Consider the following 20201-nt stretch of genomic DNA (forward strand, 5'->3'; position numbering starts at 1 on the left):
TCCCTCCCAAAGACCTGTATTTAAATTTTTTACCATTACTAAGGCCTGCTCTGATTGTGGCACCTGTGACAGCGCGGAATGCGTATTTTTGTAATGTTTTATTATGGGCAGTACCTCTTTTGAGGAAAGGGTAATGATAGGTGATTCATTACATAAAGTGCCCTTCCCAACCTGTTCTGTGGTGTTTCCTTGGTGTCTCCCCCTTTTTGTTTGTTTAGCAGTGTTTTCAAGGTGTGATGTGTGCGCTCAACAATGGCTTGACCCATGGCGGAATGAGGAATGCCTGTGATGTGTTGGATACCCCAAGTTTGAAAAAAGGTTTGAAGCGAGTGACTACCATAGGTGGGGCCACTGTCGGGTTTTATTTCTTTCGGGGTGCCTAGCGCCATGAAAGCAACACGGAAGTGAGCCTGGACATGACGACTTGTTTCACCCACCGCAACTGTCGCCGAAATAGCATGAGAGAAAGTATCTACCGATACGTGAACATTTTTCAAGCGACCAAATTCTGGAATATGCGTTACGTCGGTCTGCCATAACTGTAAGGACCGTAGACCTCTATGGTTTACCCTTAAAGATGGGGTCGAAACATGTTGTTGAGTCAGGACATGTTTGGACAATCAATTTGGCATCAGCGATCGATATAGTGAATTGTTTCGCCAAGACTTTGGCAGATTGATGGAAAAAGGCATGAGATAACCATGCTTGCTCCAGCACATTAGGCACCAGGGCAGTCAGGGTCATATTACTTTGCTGGTCAGGACGTGCATTACCCTCTGCAAAAATACCAGGTAACACGGTGTGGCTCTGCATGTGAATAATACAATATGGGTGCACTCGCTGCTCTACCAAAAATAACAGCTCTTTAAATTTTAGAAACAAGTTTTCCTTTGGGATATGTCTCAAATGTGCCCTCTCAATGCGCTGAGCAACACTTACAGAATATTGCGAGTCCGATACAATATTCAAAGGTACTAGGTTTTTCTTTTTTTTCCTCTTTTTTCTTTTTTTCTGTCTTTTTTTCTTTTTTCTTTTTTTTCTTTTTCTTTTTTCTTTTTTTCTCCTTTTATTCTTTTTTTGTCTTTTTTCTTTTTTTTTTATTCTTCTCTCTTTTTTCCTTTTTTTCTTTTTTTTTTCCCTTTTTTTTTTAACACATTTTCATTGAGAGTGCAGCACAGATACTTTCCCTGAAACAATTACTTCAAAACATTTATGAACATAAATTGTCAAAAATATGGTAACAAATTTGCTTAAATACATACATTTTAAAAAAATCTGAAAAACAAATATTTAACAGCCTAAGATGCATTCACAACGTAATTTCTCCATCATTTATGGTTTTATCTCTAACACAAGAGGACACAAGTCTGAAAATCTGCATATATTAAGGTATCACAGAGCATAGAAAATATACGAAAATATCTACTAGCATTTGGCACAATGCAAATATTCTACCCCGAGAGAGAAACAGTGTAATCTTTTGAGCTACACAGATTGTTATTCATGCAAATTGTGATGTTACAACAGCAACTCTTGCTTTAGTTGGAAAAACCCAAAGGTGGTGAGCAGGGGACACAGTGGTTTGTGAGAAAGCATGTTTAGGTACTTAGCCGTCTAATTTAGCTGGATAAGGAACAATGGAATGTTTTGCTGTTGTTAAACATTGCCATCCATATCGCTGGCACACAAATTATTCGTACTGGAGCAAACAATTTGTGAATAGCATATGCCAACAGAAATGTGCCTGTACCAGCAGCCCTTTAGATTGCAGCAATGATTCACTGAAACCAAGTTTGAAGAGAACTGCAGTCATGTCCACACCACTTGACACAGCCAGGTAGAAGATTCCTAGAGATACTAATGAAATTCCAACATGGAATGAAACCCCTACAGCACCACATTCTTTGAAAACTTTTTTCAGCTGCTGGGATGTATTGAGCTTGTGTTCACTGCTGAGATCTGTGGCTGCCTTTTCAGGGGATCCACCCACATCCTTGGCTGAGCTCCCGGCGGCGGCCCGCAGCGCCAGCAGAGGGGCCGGCGGGCTGAAGGCGGGGGGGGGCCGACCCGGGGCGGGCAGCAGCGGCGGCGGTCGGCGGCGAGCGGGGGAGCGGCGGCGGCGCTTGCGACAATGTCAATAATAGCTTTATCTTAAACGGATCAGATTTTACTCCCCTGTCTATTAGGAGCTGGGTTAGTACTTTCACTGTAGCCCCTTCCTCTGCCGAAAGGCTAGCTGCCATGATCGATGCCCAGCCGCCCACCTGTCCTTCAGGTGATGCCCCGGGGTTGAAGCTGCAGTCCAGCTGCGAGCTTGACTCGTTCGGCTGGGTTCCCTTCGGACGCTCGTGCAGCGCTGCTCCTCCCCTATCACGTCGGGGTCACCGTTTGAAGGGATGCACGATACGGACTCCTGATGGCTCTTGAACAAGAGACCTTTGTTGCCCTTTTTCACGACTACATATACTTTCCCTGTAGCCCCACGCACTGTCCACGCGCCCGAATCTGTCATACAATTGCTTAGAGACCCTCAGACATGCGCCTCGAGCCAGCCAGCAATTGGCCACTGCCCAAAGCTCCTCTTTAACACTGTAGCCAATTTACTTTATCTTGACCCTGCTCAAGTTTTTGTTTCTACTGCTTTGTTCCTCATTATCTCTAATTCAGGGACATGTGAAACAGCGCAAAGCCACCTGCGAATTCCTTTCCCACACCAAAAGATCCTGGAGGGCTTTTCCAACCTTAATGATTCTAGGATTCTACAGGAAAGCTGGGGAGGGACTCTTTATCAGGGAGTGTAGTGATAGGACAAGCAGTAATGGCCTTAAACTAGAAGAGGGGAGATTTAGATTAGAAATGAGGAAGAAAATCTTTAATATGACAGCAATGAGGCACTGGCACAGGTTTCCTAGAGATGCTGTGGATGCCCTATCCCTGGAGGTGTTCAAGGCCAGGTTGAATGGGGCTTTGAGCAACCTGATCTAGTGGGAGGTGGCCTTGACCATGGCAGGGGGGTTGGAATGAGATGACCTTCAAAGTCCCTTCTAACCCAAACTGTTCTGATTTTATGATTCTATGATAATTGTGGCTCACCTGGAAATAAAGCATGCAGAGACCAATCCAGTCCAACTCAAACAGTTTATTAGCAAAGACTACAAAGAATTATAATGAATCACTGCTTTTGCCAGCTCTCCAGGAGACTCTGGTCATCGGGTTTCCAGCAGGACTGCAGAAAAACTGCACAGTAAAAACCTCCTCCCACTGCACTGGTGCAGGCAGAGCCACTTACATGTTCTCCAGACCATTTTTGTTCAGTTGCCACCTGCCTGTCTTGACAGCACAAACACTAAGATCACGCACTGCTGACAGATGCTGAGGAAGCTGCAAAGCTGTCTAATTCTCTACATTGGTTATAAAAGGCTTTTACCCAACACAGACGTGCTTGGCAAAAGCAGTTGGGTTGGCTAGGAGCTGGAGGGAAGTTTGCCAGGCCCAGGCCCATGAGTAAGAATGGCTCATGGAAGTGTGGGCACATCTTAACCTAGGACATATACCTAGTAACCACAGAGTTAAAATTGCTGTCTAAATCCACATAGGCTGCTGCATTAACTGCTTTAACAGCATCAGAAAGAGAACAGCACCTGAGTACTGAGTTTATGAATGTGTAAAACGATCCCTGCCCCCCCAAAAAAACAAAATAGCAGAGTTTCCCACAAATATTCACCTGCACACAGACCCCACTGTCCTTTCTGTAAGTGTGACGAGTATTTGCTGCAGGGAAACTGCTCTTTTGCCAGTGTCATTTCTTTTCTCATAGCAGCTGGTAAAATCAGTACTTTCTAATACTGCCTTTGCTCTTCATCTGGTACTTGGTCTTAATCTCGGCGGTATGACTGCTTGCTGCAGGAATATTTTTCTAGTTTGCTTTAAGGCAAAGCTGATGTAAATATTTATGGCAAGAAAGGAAGAGGACTTTGACTTTATCACAAAGCAAGGGAATCGCTGAGCAGTGGCATGAGAAGCACTCCTTATTTCATCCAACTTTGCAAGCAATTACCTTTAGTTTTCTTGACATGGTTTAAGGTCATAATCATTACAACAATATTTTGTGGTTATCCTCATATTATGTTCTTCTAAAATGCAAAGCACTTGCAGCTTTTCCTTCATACCAACTTAGCCTAATATTTCTCCAGTTCATCAAGTGCATTCTGCTTTGTAACTGTCTCCCATGAAGCAGGGATTTCTCCTTTGCCGTGAAATTTCCCATTGTAGTATTGCTCTAGCTGTGTCCTGAAATAAGACACAAACCATTTCCAGTATGCTTGCATGGATGGATCAGGAGAAATGTTCCAAGTGGAATAGGGATGTCCTGCATCCCGGTATTTCTTGTAGGGGATCCATGTGTCTTTACCAATCCTGAATAAGCAGTCACTTGAAACACTGCTAGAACAAATATCAATGACTAGGTTGTCTGTTTTATACCATCTGTATCCTGTCAAAACTTGTGGACGATGGAAGACAACCCGGTGGTCTCCATCATGGTTTGGCATAGTGTTAGTGCAAAGAGCCCCACAAAATGGGCACTCCTCCTGGCACCCTGCAAACTGCTCAGCCAGTATTGTGTGAGGCTGCCTTTCAAATGAGCTCATACGAGCATTAGCAAACTCTTTCCTGAGGTCATCAATCAGGGGAGACAGTGCTTCTGTCATGGCGTTATTCAGGAACTCTATGTCTGTTATCTCCTGGTGTTCAATATTCTTCAGGTCACTTCTGGGCAAGCTTAGCACGTCTCCAAGTGCTCTGCAGAATTCATCCAGCCAAAGAGAGATTTTATCGTTTCTGTCTTTTCTGTCTTTGACAACTGTGGTGGATGCAAAAACAGCTGATTGAATGTTTTCATAGTAACGAGTGAGGGAGTCTCTTAAAAACATCTCCAGCCTTCTGTTCTTATCTAAACAGTATGTCTCAACTTTTGTCTTAATGTAATTATTTAAAAAGTCTCCTGGGGAATTAAGGTAATGCTTGAAATTTTCAAAATTTTCTTCTTCTGCTAGGTATTTCAGTATGCAAGTTTCCAGAGTGGATCTATTGCCACTGAAATCTGGTATTTTATCCTTCATGTCTCGAGCTATGCCAAGAGCTGTCTTCTCATAGATGGCATGTCGAAGAGCTGGGGCAATCTTGCTGCACAGGAAATCGGCAAATGTTGTGATACAAGAGGCTCCTTGGCAGGAAATCTGGAAACTTTTAAAGAAGTCTTCTCTCTTGCTCTCCAGGTAGACGACTGGATCGTTTGCTTTCCTGAATGCTGCATGCATGTCTTTAAACCTTTCTGCTGCCATTCTGCACAGGTACAGTGATAAATCTATTCTGTAATCTTTATTAAAACTGTAATTTGCAGTGTTAGGAACAGAGTTCATACCTTTCTCCACTTCATTTAGTATTTCATGAATAAAAGTTCGACTGTAATCCATTTTGTCCTTTTCCTTCTTCTCAATGTTTGCCTTCACACGCATTGTGATGCTATCTGTAATGTGGTGCATGTTGCTCACATCGGCATTGTCAAAACTCTTAGGAATGATGCCGAACCGTTTTTTCTTAGACACGTGTTTCTCTATGTCAAGAGAAAAGACAGTCTTTTGGTATAACTTCCTGATTCGTTTATCTACATTAGGCTCCCTAAAGTGATCTAGAAGGACATCTTCTATGTCCACATCGATGTCCACCTGTTCCAGAGCGGGAGCAGCAGAGACTTCAACAGAGACTTCAGCAATCCACCGCGTCCAGAGAGAAATGAATTGTTTTCTCAGTTCACTTTTGCTTAATTCCTGGCCTTTTAGAGACAGGGCCAACTGTCTGCTCTTTTTCAGGAGCTCCTTTTCATATTTGGACTTCCTCTCATCCAGTTTACTCCGGCTCTTCTTTAGTTCTATAAGTTTCTCACACTTCCTTCTTGTTTCAACAAGAAGGGACTCTCTCAGTTCTTTCAGCTTCAGTTCCGTGCTGCTTTTCCACTGGATCAGTATTTCACGGTCTCCGTCTTCACCGAAGAATATTTCCATCTTCTTGGTGACGGCATCATTTGTCTCTTGCACCAGTTTTTCAAGGTGTTCCATGGTGACCTTCCTCAACTCCCCATTCCGAACCTTATTTTCCAGTTTTATTTGCAAGTCTAAGATGTGACTTCTCAGCTGCCAGGTCCACTGACTAAATGCGGTTTCCAGTTTCTTGTATGCGGCAATCTCCACTGAATTCTTGAAGCTGAAAACGAAGTTTTCGTTCAGCAAGGCATTCCACAGGTCACTAATACGAACTTTCAAGCTGGAGAGCCTCAAAATGCTGCTCTGCGATTCCTTCTTGGCAGCTTGGAGAATTCTGCTCTTTAATTCCTGGACGTTCTGGGAGTAGGTGGGGTTGGGCGGTGCCATCGGTGGGTTTCCTTCCCACAGGTGAGCAAAGTAATGAATGTGGGTGTTCACGTCAAAGCGGATGACGTCGCTGAAGCAGGTGACGTCACAGAATTCCTGCTGGGCTGCTATCACGGTCATTTCATCCAGCTTCTCCTGCAGGCGTCTTTGTCCTTCCATGTTCTGTTCCTTTGCGGTTATTTCGCCCACGTTTTGGTGCACAAACAGGCAGCTTGGGGAAAGATTTACTTGCTTCATCCTCAGGAAAGCCTGCACAGCAATCTGAAGGACGTCTTGCATTTCCGAAGGATTTTCTCCAAAGATGTTGATCAGAGTCATGTTGCCCATGCCAATGACAAAGGTGGCCAGCTCATTGTCATGGTTAAGTGACTGCTTATTGGCCATCTCTATGGCACGAAGTCCTACTGTGTCAACAACGAGCATGTAATCAAAGTTCAAATCCTGTTGGAGCTTCTCGTCCACTTTAACGAGCTGCATAAACGCTCCCCGGGTGCACCTCCCTGCACTGACATTAAACTGGAGACCAAACATGGCATTCAGCAGGGTTGACTTCCCTGTACTCTGGATGCCAAGCACAGAAAGCACGAATACTCGCTTGTCCCCTAGCTTCTCAATTAACCTGTCAAAGATGGCTCCAATCCATTGCAGTGGTATGTAAGAAGCGTCACCATCCATCAGCTCAACGGGATACCCTGAAACCATCAGATCGGCGGCAATTTCAGGCAGTGTGATAAAGCATTTTTCTTCGGAGTTTGTTGATTCCAGCGCCTCATAAATCTGCCCTACCTCTCTCAAAATATGCTCAAGGCCAATGGACGAATCATTGATTTCATCGGAAAGGGCATCTAACTTATTCATCAATATTCTTTTCAGGTCGCTTTTTTCATTGCTTTTCTTTAATGCCAAGATTTGAGACCATAACTGATGATACTCTCTCTTCAGCTCGTCAAGGCGATCAGAGGACAGGTCGTCCATGAAGACCTTCATCCACTGCAGAAAGAATTTCTTGATATCGTCTGGCTGTGACTGGAGAAAGCCAAGGACTGATTTCATCAGCTGATTGAGGGGGAACGCTTTGTCTAGTTGCTTTTTTCTTATTGCAGACTTCTCCAATTCAATTTGGCTCCGATGATGCTCTATGCTCTTGTTCCTCTTTTCCTGCAAGCGAGTGAGTTCTTTGTCCTTTTTACACCACATGTACCACAGTTTTCCCTGAAGAGGCAGTAGCTGTGATTTGATCTCAGACAACTTCTCTTTCTTCAACAGGTTCACCAGCGTGATTGCCTTTTCTTTGGCTGTCACGCACGCTTCTGCATCTTCATCGACTAAGAAGCCATGCTGGCGAGCTGTGCTCAGACATGCATTGAGGCTAACAAGTGTGCTCAACCCTTCCACTAGGTCTCGGATGGTCTTTGTCAGCTCACCCATTAATTCTGCTTCATTTCTGTTCTTGATCCCTATTCTTATGTTTTGGCTAGATGGGCCAGCTGCAATGCTCTCTTTCTCAGTGAAAAGACAAACCAAAGGCTTCTGAGACTGCCACAGATCATGTAAAATTTTCCTGCCTTTCTTGTTGCTCTGATCAGACTCAGAGACAAGAACCACGTTCACGTCAGAGATCTCCTGTAAGAACTGCAGCTGGAGTTCGTGATCCCTCGCATCTCCGTGCAGGTTACAGAAAGCAACAGGACCGTTAAAGCTGTCGTCGTCGCTACCACGGGGAATGTACCAGGAGATCTCCACAACACCTTTCATCAGGAAGCAGTCTTTGGTGCTGCCTTTGCAATGTCGGTGGAAAAAAGTGTCATGTTTTTGCTTGCTCAGCAGGGCATTCAGGAGCTGAGACTTGGAAGAGGAAGGAGAGCTGCCGATGCGTAGGAAGGACACGATGGGTGTCTCTGCCTGACAAATGAGTTTGTTGTTGTGACTGCTAATCCTCGTCTGCTCTCCCGATCTCACCGTCCCTTTCCAGCTCTTCTTGATTTGGCTGAGGGACCAGAGAGGGAACTCTATCTGTGAAGTGCACGGGTTTGGTACCAGGAGGGGTAGTGCAAACTGGCAGAAAGCAAGCTTTGATGAAAGGTACTGTCTCATGAAATCATCAGCACAATGAAAAATTGCCATCTGGAGGTCCATGGGGTGCACATGACTCTCCCTGCTTGCAGATTCAGGGGCTCCTTCGTCTAAGTCACTGAAAAAGTCATCAAAGGAATCAGAGGGCTCGTGGTCCTCCACCGAGGTGTTTGGTGTGGGCACGACTCCCGGCTTACTTGCCTCCTTGCAAGTCAGGTACCTCACCCGATAATCCACGGTCAGTAGCCTTTGCAGGAAGTAAAATGGTAGCTCGCTGTCCTTGCTGGGCTGGCTGTTGTGTACAGATGTCTGGTATATTACGTGGAAATCTTCTGTGCCCATTTTTCTTGGATAGTACCTTTCCAGCCCGAGGCGCTTAAGTAAGTTGAGGAACTCTGGGTTTGCAGTGGCTTGATTTGCTTTGGATGTGCTGCTGTCTGATTTGGGTTTGCATTGACTGGGAGGCTGCATGCCTTGAAAAGCATCTTCCATGTCTTTGATTATACTGTCTTTCTTCAGGTTGTCAGATGTGTCTTCCAGTTGCCCAGCAATGAAGGATTGCAAATCTCTTTCCAGCATCTCCCAGTCTTTGAATGCATTGTGCTTTTCAAGGAGAGTTTTCATCTCTGTAGACCATGCATTTTTCATCTTTTCTTTCATGAAAACTAAGCGGTCATTCTTCTGCTCAGGGGTCACCTTCTTATTTTCGGATGTTATGGTGAGGCCCGTCAACAGCAGGAAAGCCTGAGCTCTGTAAACATCCTGTTCCTTCAGGCTCTGATATTCGTTATGTGCCTTTTGCATTTCCTTTATCATGAAATTAATTTCTGGACACCCAAGGAGGTACTGAAAAGTGCTGCTTTCTACTTGGTATCCCGTGCTGGTTGTAACTAAGAGCACTAAGAGTTCTATGTCTTCCTGTGCGCCTTGCTGCAGAAACTGGAGCAAAGAGTAAACAGCCAGGCTTACAGTGAAGGTGACTTTAATCTTTGCTTCATGAATGGTGGATGCAGAAGTTGCCGGTGCGTAGGTGACTTCCTGGATGTACTCCTTCATTTGCAGCAATGTCTTAGTAAGATCTTCAAGATTGCAAATACTGGGAGTTTCGGGAAGCATGTGCTCTGTGTGGAAGACCCATTGCATAATGAAGGAAGCCCCAGGGAAGTCCTTGACAGAATAGATGTGAGGATCCAGCAGGCACTGCAGCAGAGATTTGATATAGGTGGTGTTTTCTGGAGAAGATTTCTGGCAAAAAGAAACGGTATTCACCAGGAACTCCTGCAACGCTTTGTCTGACAGACATATGTTGATCCAGACACTGTGATTTTTTGTTCTGTTATTCAGACCCTGTTTAAAATCTATCAACGTGAGCAGTTTCTTTTCATCCACCGTCCCCTCCCAGGTCTTCACGTGCTCCAGGAAAGCTTTAGCCTCTTCTACGGCACTGGCCAGTTCCTCTCCAAAGATCACGCTGACGCTGTGATTCGTTAGCGCTTCGTACACAGCCCTGAGGCTGCTGCTCATTTGATAGGAGGATTTAAAATCGCTGCTGTGGTTGGACAGGATTATGTCCCACACTGGGATCAGCTGAAAGCCCCGGTCGATCACACACCAGGTTGCGTTATTGGCCACAAGCCCGCATTTCCACTCGGGAAGGGAATCCGTCTCTGATGGGCCCCCTGTTTTGGTCACATAGAGCTGAACTGCTGTGTGGGCGCTGCTTCTATCTCTTCCCTGAAATGATGCCTGTGAGCTGGAGTTTGAAGCATCCACCTTCAATCCTGCATTTCTACCAAAGCCGCTGAAGCTAGCCCCGATGTAGCCGTTCAGTGCTTCAGATGTTTGTTGCTTCATCTCTTCCCATTGCTCTGCCCTGAAACCTTCGGCAGATGCTTTCCACCAGAATATACCCCCAAAGTGGAGGGGTCCCTGGTTCACGTGGGACCCAAACCTGCTGAAGAAGCTGGCACACCTGCTCTTCAGTAGGTGGAACCTCTCTGCCTCCTGGGTGATGCTCAGAAGCTGTTCAATGTCTTGCAGCTCTCGCAGGGCCGCGTCTGAGAGGCGAAGCTGGTCCTTTTGGAAGTAGTAGGAGGCCAGAGGGATGTACTGGTACTTGGCGGTGCAAATGTATGTCTGCTCCGAGCGTGACCGATGGCAGTCCTCTGACTGTGAGGACTTGCTGTAATCTACACCTGTTTCAAGACTGAACCCCCAGAACCCGGCTTTGGCAGAAGCGCTGATGCTGAACCCCAGCTGCTCCATGGACTTGGTGAAAGTGGCTTCTGCTGCAGAGGAGGAGAACTCCTTCCTCTCAAGCAGTGACCCTTGCTCTGGACCAGTGAGCGTGAAGCCATCGGGGACCCTGATGAGTTGCTCTCGCTTTGCCAGCACATCCTCCAGGCTGTTGGTTCGGTAAATACCCTGCAGAGCCAGGCCTCCCGATGCCCGCCTCAGGACCTCCTTGTCGGAGACATTCTCTCTCTTTCCCATGGACTTCTCCTGCTGCTCCAGTTGCTTCTGGATGCTCGCCAGCTCATTCACCAATGTCTTCTCTGGTGGTGCCCAGTACTCCTTGGGAATGTCCATGGCTTGCCATAGTGCCTCCTCTTTCTGTCTTATCATTTCCTTGCTGTGGCTGCGGCTCTTCTGCATTTCTTCCAGCTCCTGTAGGATTGACTTGGCTGCTTCTTGTCTCTGCTTCATCAGCTCCAAGCGCTGCTTCTGCAGCTCATCAACAGCTGTTTTGTTGTCTGTGATTCCCAGGAGCTTTCGGAGTGCCTTGGTCTCCCAGGCGTACCGTACTTCGCACTCCAGTTTAAGGTAGTCTTCATATTGCAGATGTTTCAAAGCATCTCTTGACTTAACACCCAATATCTCCGACAGTTTGGGGAGCCAGTATTCTTCATCAAGTCCTTCCTTCTCAAATGCTTCTGCCAGCAATTTCTTAGCAAGATGTGCCTTTTCCCCAGCATCTGCTCTCTCCTCCTGTGACCCCATGGCTGTGGAAGGGGAAAACAGACTTTTGTTACATCAGGTTAGAGGAGGCCACCACCCCTTAGAAGAGGCCTCTCCAGAGTTTCTGGTCCACAGATTTCTTCTGCCCTGCTGCTGGAACCCAGCCTCGGGCACTCCTGAGAAAGACAGACACAGACAGACACACACACAACCACTGACATGGCTACACAAATAGCCATGGACAAGGCACAGCCTTCAACAGCACCCATGTATAACCTACCAGGACTGGTCTCACCTGTCACTGGCTCCTCGTCCTTAGAGCGCTCGCCCACGCGAGGTAGAGAAAGGGATTGCCTGGAGAGAGGCAATCTCTGGCCCACCAAGTAGCCACCGGAGACCGGATAACCTTAATGAAGCCAATGCTCTCACCATCCACATACCCTTACACTTTTGTCATGCAAAACTACTAACTAAGGGAACGAAGATGGTAAATCGTCTAAAGGGGAAGACATATGAGGAGTGGCTGAAGTCACTTGGATTGTTCAGCCTGGAGAAGAGGAGACTGAGGGGAGACCTCATGGTGGCCTCCAACTTCCTCACGAGGGGAGCAGAAGGGCAGGCGCTGCTCTCTTCTCGCTGGTGACCAGCAATAGGACCCGAGGGAATGGCTTGAAGCTGTGCCAGGGGAAGTTCAGGCTGGATCTCAGGATAAGGTTCTTCCCCAAGAGGGTGGTCAGGCGCCGGAACAGGCTCCCCAGGGAAGTGGTCACGTCACCGAGCCTGCCAGAGTTCAAGAAGCGTTTGGACAATGCTCTCAGATGCACGGTCTGATTTTTATTTATTTTTGGGTGTTTCTCTGGGGACCCAGGATAAACCATTGGATGCGATGGACCCATTGGATTCGATGATCCTTGTGGGTTCCCTCTAACTTGCATACTTTATGATTTTATGTATCTAGTGGGAGGTGTCCCTGCCCAGGGCAGCTGGTTGGAATTGGATGATCTATAATACTCTTCCATCCCAAACCATTCTAGGATTCTTTAGGATTTTGGGCCTTGGTTTGTCATGGTCAGGCAGATGACCTGGGAATGCACAGACTCTATGTCTTGGGGGCTGTTTTCAGAGCATGATGCAGGGAGCAGCCGATGCCTGCCCAGGGCCGTGGTGGAAGGGCCCTGGGGGAGCTGCCAGAGGAGCATGAAGCCCACTTGGGGTGGTGTTGGAGGATGGTGTGGTTTAACCCAGCAGGCAGCCAAGCACCACACAATCTTTCGCTGGCTCCCCCCACCCCCACAGCAGGATGAGGGAGAGAACTGAAGAAAAAAAATGTTAAAAGGAAAAAAAAATCCAGATCCTCTTAGAAGCTCATCTAAGGCACATGGGAAATTGGGAGATGGTTGGTGACAGCCAACATGGCTTCACTAAGGGCAGATCGTGGCTGACAAATTTGGTGGCCCTCAACAACAGGGTTACAGCATCGGTGGATAGGGGAAGAGCAACTGACATCACCTACCTGGACTTGTGCAAAACATTTGACGTGGTTCCCTGTAAGAAACTAAGTTGCATTTTTGCAGTAGAGAACTAATTTTCTGTATTCCAAGGTAGTTGTGTAGTCATAATAAGGAGAAATGCTAAGTAGATAAGTGGACAGTAGAAGGCCTCACTGTTCCAAAGTAAGGTGGAAGCTTGAGAAAAACAGGATGAGCAGTGTGGGAACAGTAAAACAAAGATCACAGGTTCTCAAAACATAATAAAGGGGAAAAAAAAGGGAAAAAGGAGAAATTAAAGGGTTGAAAAGAAAAAAGAAAAATCGTACATATATGGCATAGAGGAACGTCGAGTAGCTTGTGAACCTGTAGTACTCAGCCAATGAAGAAACAGAGGAGGTGATCAAGTGTTGGGTAATAGGGAATAAAAGGTTATGATTTGTTTATTAAAAAGCGCTCCTAATTGACAGGATGCCCGCCATTGCAATCGCGAATAAAATAAGCTTCACAGAAGATCCTGTCTGAAGAAAATTATTTGAGATTTTTCTCACATTCCCCATGATAGCCTTGTCTGTACATTGCAGAGAAATAGACTTGACGGAGGGACCACTTGGTGGGTAAGGAACTGGCTGGATGGTCACACTGAAAGAGTTGTGGTCAAAGGATTAATGTCCAGGTGGAGACCAGCAATGAGTGGTGTTCCTCAGGGGTCAGTATTGGGACCATAGCTGTTTAACATCTTTGTCAATGATATGGACACTGGGATTGAGCACACCCTCAGCAAGTTTGCTGATGACAATCTGTGAGGTGCACTCTACATGCCGGAGGCAAGGCCTGGGCAGACAATGGATTGAGAGTAGCCCTGAGGAGAAGGACCTGGAGATGCCGGTTGACAAGAAGCTCAGTGTGAGCTGGCATGTGCGCTTGCAGCCCAGAAAGCCATCCGTACCCTGGGCTGCACCAAAAGCAGCGTGGCCAGCAGGACGAGGGAGGGGATTGTCCCCATCTGCTCTGCTCTTCTGAGACCCCACCTGGAGTCTTGCACTCAGCTCTGGGGCCCCCAGCACAAGAAGGACATGGAAGTATTAGAACAAGTCCAGAGGAGGCCAGGGAGATGATCCAGGGGCTGGAGCACCTCTCCTGAGGGAGACCAGGGCTCCAACTGAGGGAGCTGGGGTTGTTCAGCCTGGAGAAGAGAAGGCTCTGGGGAGATCTTACAGCGGCCTGCCAGTACCTAAAGGGGGCTGCAGGAAAGCTGGGGAGGGACTCTGTCAGGGAGTGGGGTGATGGAACAAGGGGTAATGAGTTTAAACTACTTAGGGTAGGTTTAGATTATGTATAAGGAGGAAATCTTTCCCTCCAAGGGCAGCGAGGCCTTGGCGCAGGCTGCCCCGAGAAGCTGTGGACACCCCATCCCAGGTGGTGTTCAAGGCCAGGCTGGATGGGGCTTTGGGCAACCTGGTCTAGTGGGAGGTGTCCCTGCCCATGGCAGGAGGGTTGGAACTGGATGAGCTTTAAGGTCCCCATATTGGGTTTACGTGGCAAGATTTTGTTAGCAGGGGTCTGCAGGGGTGGCCTCTGTGAGAAGAATCCAGAAGCTCCCCCATGTTAGATAAGGGAGGGCCATGCAGCTTCCATAGGCCAGTGCAGCAGGAGGGCAGGAGGTGCTCCAGGCACACAGCAGCAGTTCCCCTGGGGCCTGTGGAGAGGCCCCTGGTGGAGCAGGCTGTCCACCTGCAGCCCATGGGTCCCACACGGAGCAGATCTCCACGCTGCAGCCCGTGGAGGAGCCCCCGGTGGAGGAGGTGGATGTGGCCTGGAGGAGGCTGCGGCCCATGGAGAGCCCCCGCAGGAGCAGGCCCCAGGCCGGAGCTGCAGCCCGTGGAGAGGAGCCCACGCAGGAGCAGGGGTCTGGGGGGAGCTGCTGCCCGTGGGGGACCCGTGCTGGAGCAGTTTGCTCCTGGAGGATGGACCTGTGGTACGGAGCTGTGTGGGAGCAGTTCTTGAAGAGCTGCTGCCTGTGGGCAGCCCCCGGAGGCTCAGTTCGGGAAGGATGGCATCCCGTGGGAGGGACCCCACGTGGAGCAGGGACAGAGAGGGACCGAGAAGGAACGGCAGAGACAATGTGTCAGGGACTGACCGCAGCCCCCATTCCTGGTTCCTCTGTGCTGCTCGGGGGGAGGAAGTTGTCTTTTTTGTTTGTTTGTTTTGTTTTTATTTGTTTCTCAGTGCTTTAGCTTGTTAGTTATAGGTAATAAATTTCTCTAATCACCCTATGCTGAGTCTGTTTTCCCGTTACAATAATTGTTGAGTGATCTCCCTGTCCTTATCTCAATCCATGAGCCCTTTTCATTACATTTTCTCCCACTTTTCCTATGAGGATGGGGAGCGAGAGAGCAGTTGTGGTGGAGCTCAGCTGCCCAGCAGAATAATACCACCGCAGTCCCTTCCAATCCAAACCATTCTAGGATACTATGAAGTGCTAAAAACTTGTGGGTTGAGAAGAAGACAGTTTAATAGGACAGAAAAGGAAGGGATAATGATGATGATGGTAATAATAATAATGAACCAATGAATATCCAAAGCAAGTGATACACAGTGCGATTGGTCACCAACCACCGACTGAAGCCTAAGCCTTGCTTTAGCAGCGGCCACCCCCCAGCCCAGCCAACTCCCCTAGATATAATTGCTGAGCAGGATGCCCTCTGGGATGGGACATCCCTTTGATTCCTTGGGGTCAGCTGTCCTGGTTCTGTCCCCTGCTGGCTCCTTGTGCACCCTGGGCTCCTCGCTGCCAGGGCAGCGTGAGGAGCGGGAAAGTCCTTGGCTCTGTGCAAGCACTGCTCCACAACAACTAACACATTGGTGCTGTCAGCATCATTCTCATCCTAAATCAAAACCACAGCCCATACCAGCTACAAGGAAAAAAATTACTCCATCCCAACCGTGCCTCTGCCTGCTGTGGGTGATGCTGCAGCCCCCAAGGCAGGGAGAGGAACCCTGTGCTGGGTTGGCCCCGGCCAACAAGGAGCACCCAGCAGCTGCTCACCCGCTCCCCACCAACAGGACGGGGAGAGAAGTGGAGACACAAAAGCAAGACAAGCTCGTGGGTCGAGGTAAAGAGAGTTTAGGAAGGAATGGAAAGCTGCACATAGGAAAGCAACGTAAGGAGTTTGTTCGCTGCTCCCCAGAGCCCAGCAGCTGCCCCATGTGAGAGAAAAACCAGCTCCAGCCCAGCTGGGCTTGTGGCTGCACTGGCTCTGCAGGGCTGGCTCCTGCAGCAGCAGCAATCACCGCCCCATCCAGCCCCACCACCAGGCTTTGCACCTCTGCAGGGCATTGGGCTGTCCCAAGGGGCCTCCTGCTTCCCTGCCTGCTGCTGCCCCAGCCCCCAGATCCTCCCTGCCCTCCAGGGCAGCCCTTGCAGCACGGCCCCCCACCTCCTGCAGCAGCCTGACCGGAGGGAGCTGCTCCTCCATCCTGTGCCCCCGAGCAGAGCCCATTTCACCTGTGTGAAAAGCCCTGCTGCCCCCCTGGCACCTCGCAGCCCAGCAGGGGATGGGTGAAACAGCGAGCAGGAGGCCAAGGGGGCTCCGCGTGTGGCCCCTGCCCTGCCCAGCGCTTGTCAGCAGGGACCCACCTGCCCTCCCTGGTGCTCTGCAGCGCCTGCACAGCCTCAGCCCAGCTCCGGCAGCGTCTCAGCCCAGCTCCTGCACAGCCTCAGCCCAGCTCTGACCCCACTCTTTATAGGGCCCCAAGCCTCTGCACTGGTTGCAGCTTCCTGTTTGCACGGCGGGGAGAGAATTTCTGCTTTCCTGGAAGTCACGCTGTTACCTGATGCAGTGCCTGAAAGTGAAACTTGGCAGCTGCTGACTGTGCTGGGGCTGAGCCAGGCTGCTGGGGCAGCCGCACCCCAAGGCGCCCTTTCAAGGAGGGGAAGAGGAAGTGGAAGAGGCAGGCAGCTTGTGGGAAGGGAATTTGCAGGTTGCTTTGCCCTGTTTCACACGTCCCTGAATTAGAGATAATGAGGAAATAAGCAGTAGAGACAAAAACTTGAGCAAGGTCAAGATAAATTAACTTGGCTACAGTGTTAAAGAGGAGCTTTTGGCAGTGGGCAATTGCTGGCTGGCTTGAGGTGCGTGTCTGAGGGTCTCTAACCAACTGTATGATGGATTCGGGCGCATGGACAGTGCATGGGGCTATGGGGAAAGTATATGTAGTGGAGAAAAATGGCAATAAAGGTCTCCTGTTCAAGAGCCATCAGGAGTCCGTGTCTTTCACCCCTTCAACTGATGATCTATAAGAACTCAGGAACTGGTCTGGAAAATAATTGAAAATGGCTTTGTGAGCTATATGCGACCACATCATCACACGCTGAACAAGCAAGCAACTGAACTGGAGGAAGTAATATGACCACTGGAAGATTATCCATCTTCTAATTGTCTTTAAGTGGAAATTGTTGTGGCAACACCACAAAAATGGTTTGTTGGTTATTGGTCAAATTCTTAGTTGAAAAAGGCTGAGGAACATCAGAAGGTGTAAACAAATTCTTCTGTCCTTGCTTTCAAATTCAACTTCTTTTAACCTATTTCCTCCATTGTTATTAATGTTGTGAGTCAATCCCATTCTCTTCTCTATAATCAATTCTAGTCTTGACTAGTAAGTACAGTTTTTTACTGTTTTGTTCCTTTGCTTCATGGCAAATATTCCTATGTCTCGCTCCACTTTGCTGAGCTAAGCACAAGACAGAGAACCTGGACAAGTTTCAGTTTTGTGGCCTCAATTTGTTGGTGCAAAAATGCTTCCAACAAACTGACTAAAGCATTATTATAGATGACAGCTTGTCCAGGTACTAAATACTTTTAAAATTCTGAATTAAGAAATGTCACTTCTGTTTAACGGGTATGAAGTAAAGTACTTTTAACTGTGAAATCTTGAAGGAAGAGAATTAGGGCAAGGGTATACTTGAAATTCAGGCTAAGTATAGACAACATTTAATCATGCTTCTGCCACAAGACCATTATAAAAGTAAACTGAAAGACTAGTTACCCTGATGGTAGCTATTACATTTTTCTTCCATATCTCTTTGGAGTATTTGATTCATTTATATTGGGCAATTGCAACCAATTAATACAAAGCTGCAAACAGCAGGGAGTTTCTGGAGAGTCTCCATCTCCAGTCATCTTGATAAAAACCATTACACATGGACACATAGTCATAAACAGTGTAACCATGAGTATAACCATTCATGTAGTTTCAAAGATATTCTTTTTTATTTAAATACAGGGGAGTTTCCATCTCCACAGTTTGGTGGTAGTGCATCACACTGTACTTAAAAAGTGGGGAAAAAAACGTGGCAGTCCTCACATGAGCTCCGAGAGAGGGATAAAGAAGCCTTTTCTCTGCAGAGAATGCTTCACACAAAACATACAGTATTACAGATGTAATTCTTTCACTCCATCAGTAAAAAGCAGTCCCTAGAGAGCGCGAGCGACCAGGAGCGCAGTGAACAGGACGGGCAAACAGGGCATGGCGCGGCAGTTTTCGCGGCAGTTCGCTCAGGCAGGACAGAGCGTTCCACCCCGCGCACAAGAACAACTCATCTACCAGCTGCCTACCTATAGGTAAACCACCATGGTCAACACTAGACGGAGAGCTCTTTCTAGAAAGTCTGTGGCTACCCAGACTGAGTGCCCGCTCAAAAATGCGGCAGTTCAGGTCTCTGGATGCACGGAGTGCCTGAGCCTGTTGCTGCCCTCTGTGGGTGGCAGAGACATCGTGTGTGTGAGGTGTGAGCAGGTGGATGACCTGCTCAGCCTAGTGGCAGAGCTCAAGGAGGAGGTGGAGAGGTTGAGGGCCATCAGGGAGTGTGGGTGGGAGACAGACAGATGGAGCAACTCCCTGCAAGGCCTGAAAGAAAGGCACTGGGGTGAGCCACCCCAAACAGTGGTGGATCCCCTGCCCCATCAAGCAGAGGGAGGGGACCTAGGAAATGAGGAGGAATGGAAACAGGTCCCTGCTCAACATCGCAGGCAACCCCCCTCCCTACCAGCCCAGACTCTACAGGTGCCCATACACAACAGGTTTGAGGCCCTGGAGCTTGAGAGACCGGTGGGTGAGGATGAGGTGAAAAGTCTATCCAGGAGGATGCCTAGGGCGAGGAAGTCGACTCCACGCCTCAGGACTGCCTCCACTAAGAAAGAAAGAAGGGTGATTTTTGTAGGCGACTCCCTTCTCAGGGGAACAGAGGGCCCTATTTGTCAACCTGACCCTACCCGTAGGGAAGTCTGCTGCCTCCCTGGGGCCAGGGTCAGGGACATTGCCAGAAAGCTTCCTAACCTGGTTCACCCCTCTGACTACTATCCTCTTTTGATAGTCCAGGCTGGTGGAGATGATACTGGAGAGAGAAGCCTGAAGGCTATCAAACGGGACTTTAGGGGACTGGGACAATTAGTAGATGGAGCGAGAGTACAGGTCATGCTTTCCTCCATCCCTACAGTGGCAGGGAGGGGTACAGAGAGGACCTGGAAAGCCCACCTGATAAACAGGTGGCTCAGAGGCTGGTGCCAACACAGAAATTTTGTTTTTTTTTTTGACCACGGGGTGCTTTACTCAGCACCCAACCTGCTAACTGCAGATGGGTCCCATCTGTCTCTAAGGGGAAAAGGGACACTAGCGCAGGAGCTGGCAGGGCTCATTGAGAGGGCTTTAAACTAGCTAGGAAGGGGAACGGGGATGAAATAAGGCTCGTTAGAGGTGTGCCAGGGGGAACAATGTCAGGGTCTGGGGAACAGGCAATGGCTCAGCTGAAGTGCATCTACACTAATGCACGTAGCATGGGCAACAAACAGGAGGAGCTGTAAGCCATCATACAGCAAGCTAGCTATGACTTGGTTGCCATCACTGAAACGTGGTGGGACCACTCTCATGACTGGAGTGCTGCAATGACTGGCTATAGGCTCTTCAGAAGGGACAGGCAGCACAGAAGGCGTGGTAGTGTGGCTCTCTATATTAGAGTGTTTTGATGTTGTGGAACTCGAGGCTGAGACTGGGAATGATAAGGTTGAGTCCCTATGGGTTAGGATCGTCGGGAAGGCCAACAAGGCAAGCATCCTGATGGGGGTCAATTACAGACTGCCAAACCAGGATGAGGAGACAGATGAGGAATTCTACAGGCAGCTGGCAGAAGTTGCAAAATCGTCAGCTCTTGTCCTTGTGGGGGACTTCAACTTCCCAGGCATATCCTGGAAATGCA

The 20201-nt window shown here is 48.3% G+C and overlaps 1 protein-coding gene across 1 annotated transcript; it reads right to left on the reverse strand.

The window, feature by feature from the left end:
- Positions 1–3130: 3130 nt before the first annotated feature.
- On the reverse strand, positions 3131–16790 carry LOC121067557 (interferon-induced very large GTPase 1-like). The gene is made up of 2 exons (XM_040552226.1): positions 16587–16790; positions 3131–11503 (listed from the first exon to the last, which is right to left on the reverse strand). Exon 2 carries the CDS (start codon positions 11499–11501, stop codon positions 4179–4181), a length of 7323 nt encoding a protein of 2440 aa, XP_040408160.1. The 5' UTR covers positions 11502–11503; positions 16587–16790; the 3' UTR covers positions 3131–4178.
- Between the last annotated feature and the right edge of the window lie 3411 nt (positions 16791–20201).

This window comes from Cygnus olor, chromosome 3, assembly GCF_009769625.2.
Source record: "Cygnus olor isolate bCygOlo1 chromosome 3, bCygOlo1.pri.v2, whole genome shotgun sequence".
Classification (NCBI taxonomy): Eukaryota; Metazoa; Chordata; class Aves; order Anseriformes; family Anatidae; genus Cygnus; species Cygnus olor.

Coding starts and splice junctions, on each gene's coding strand:
- LOC121067557 (XM_040552226.1), bottom strand. CDS start 11,501: ATGGGGTCACAGGAGGAGAGAGCAGATGCTGGGGAAAAGGCACATCTT.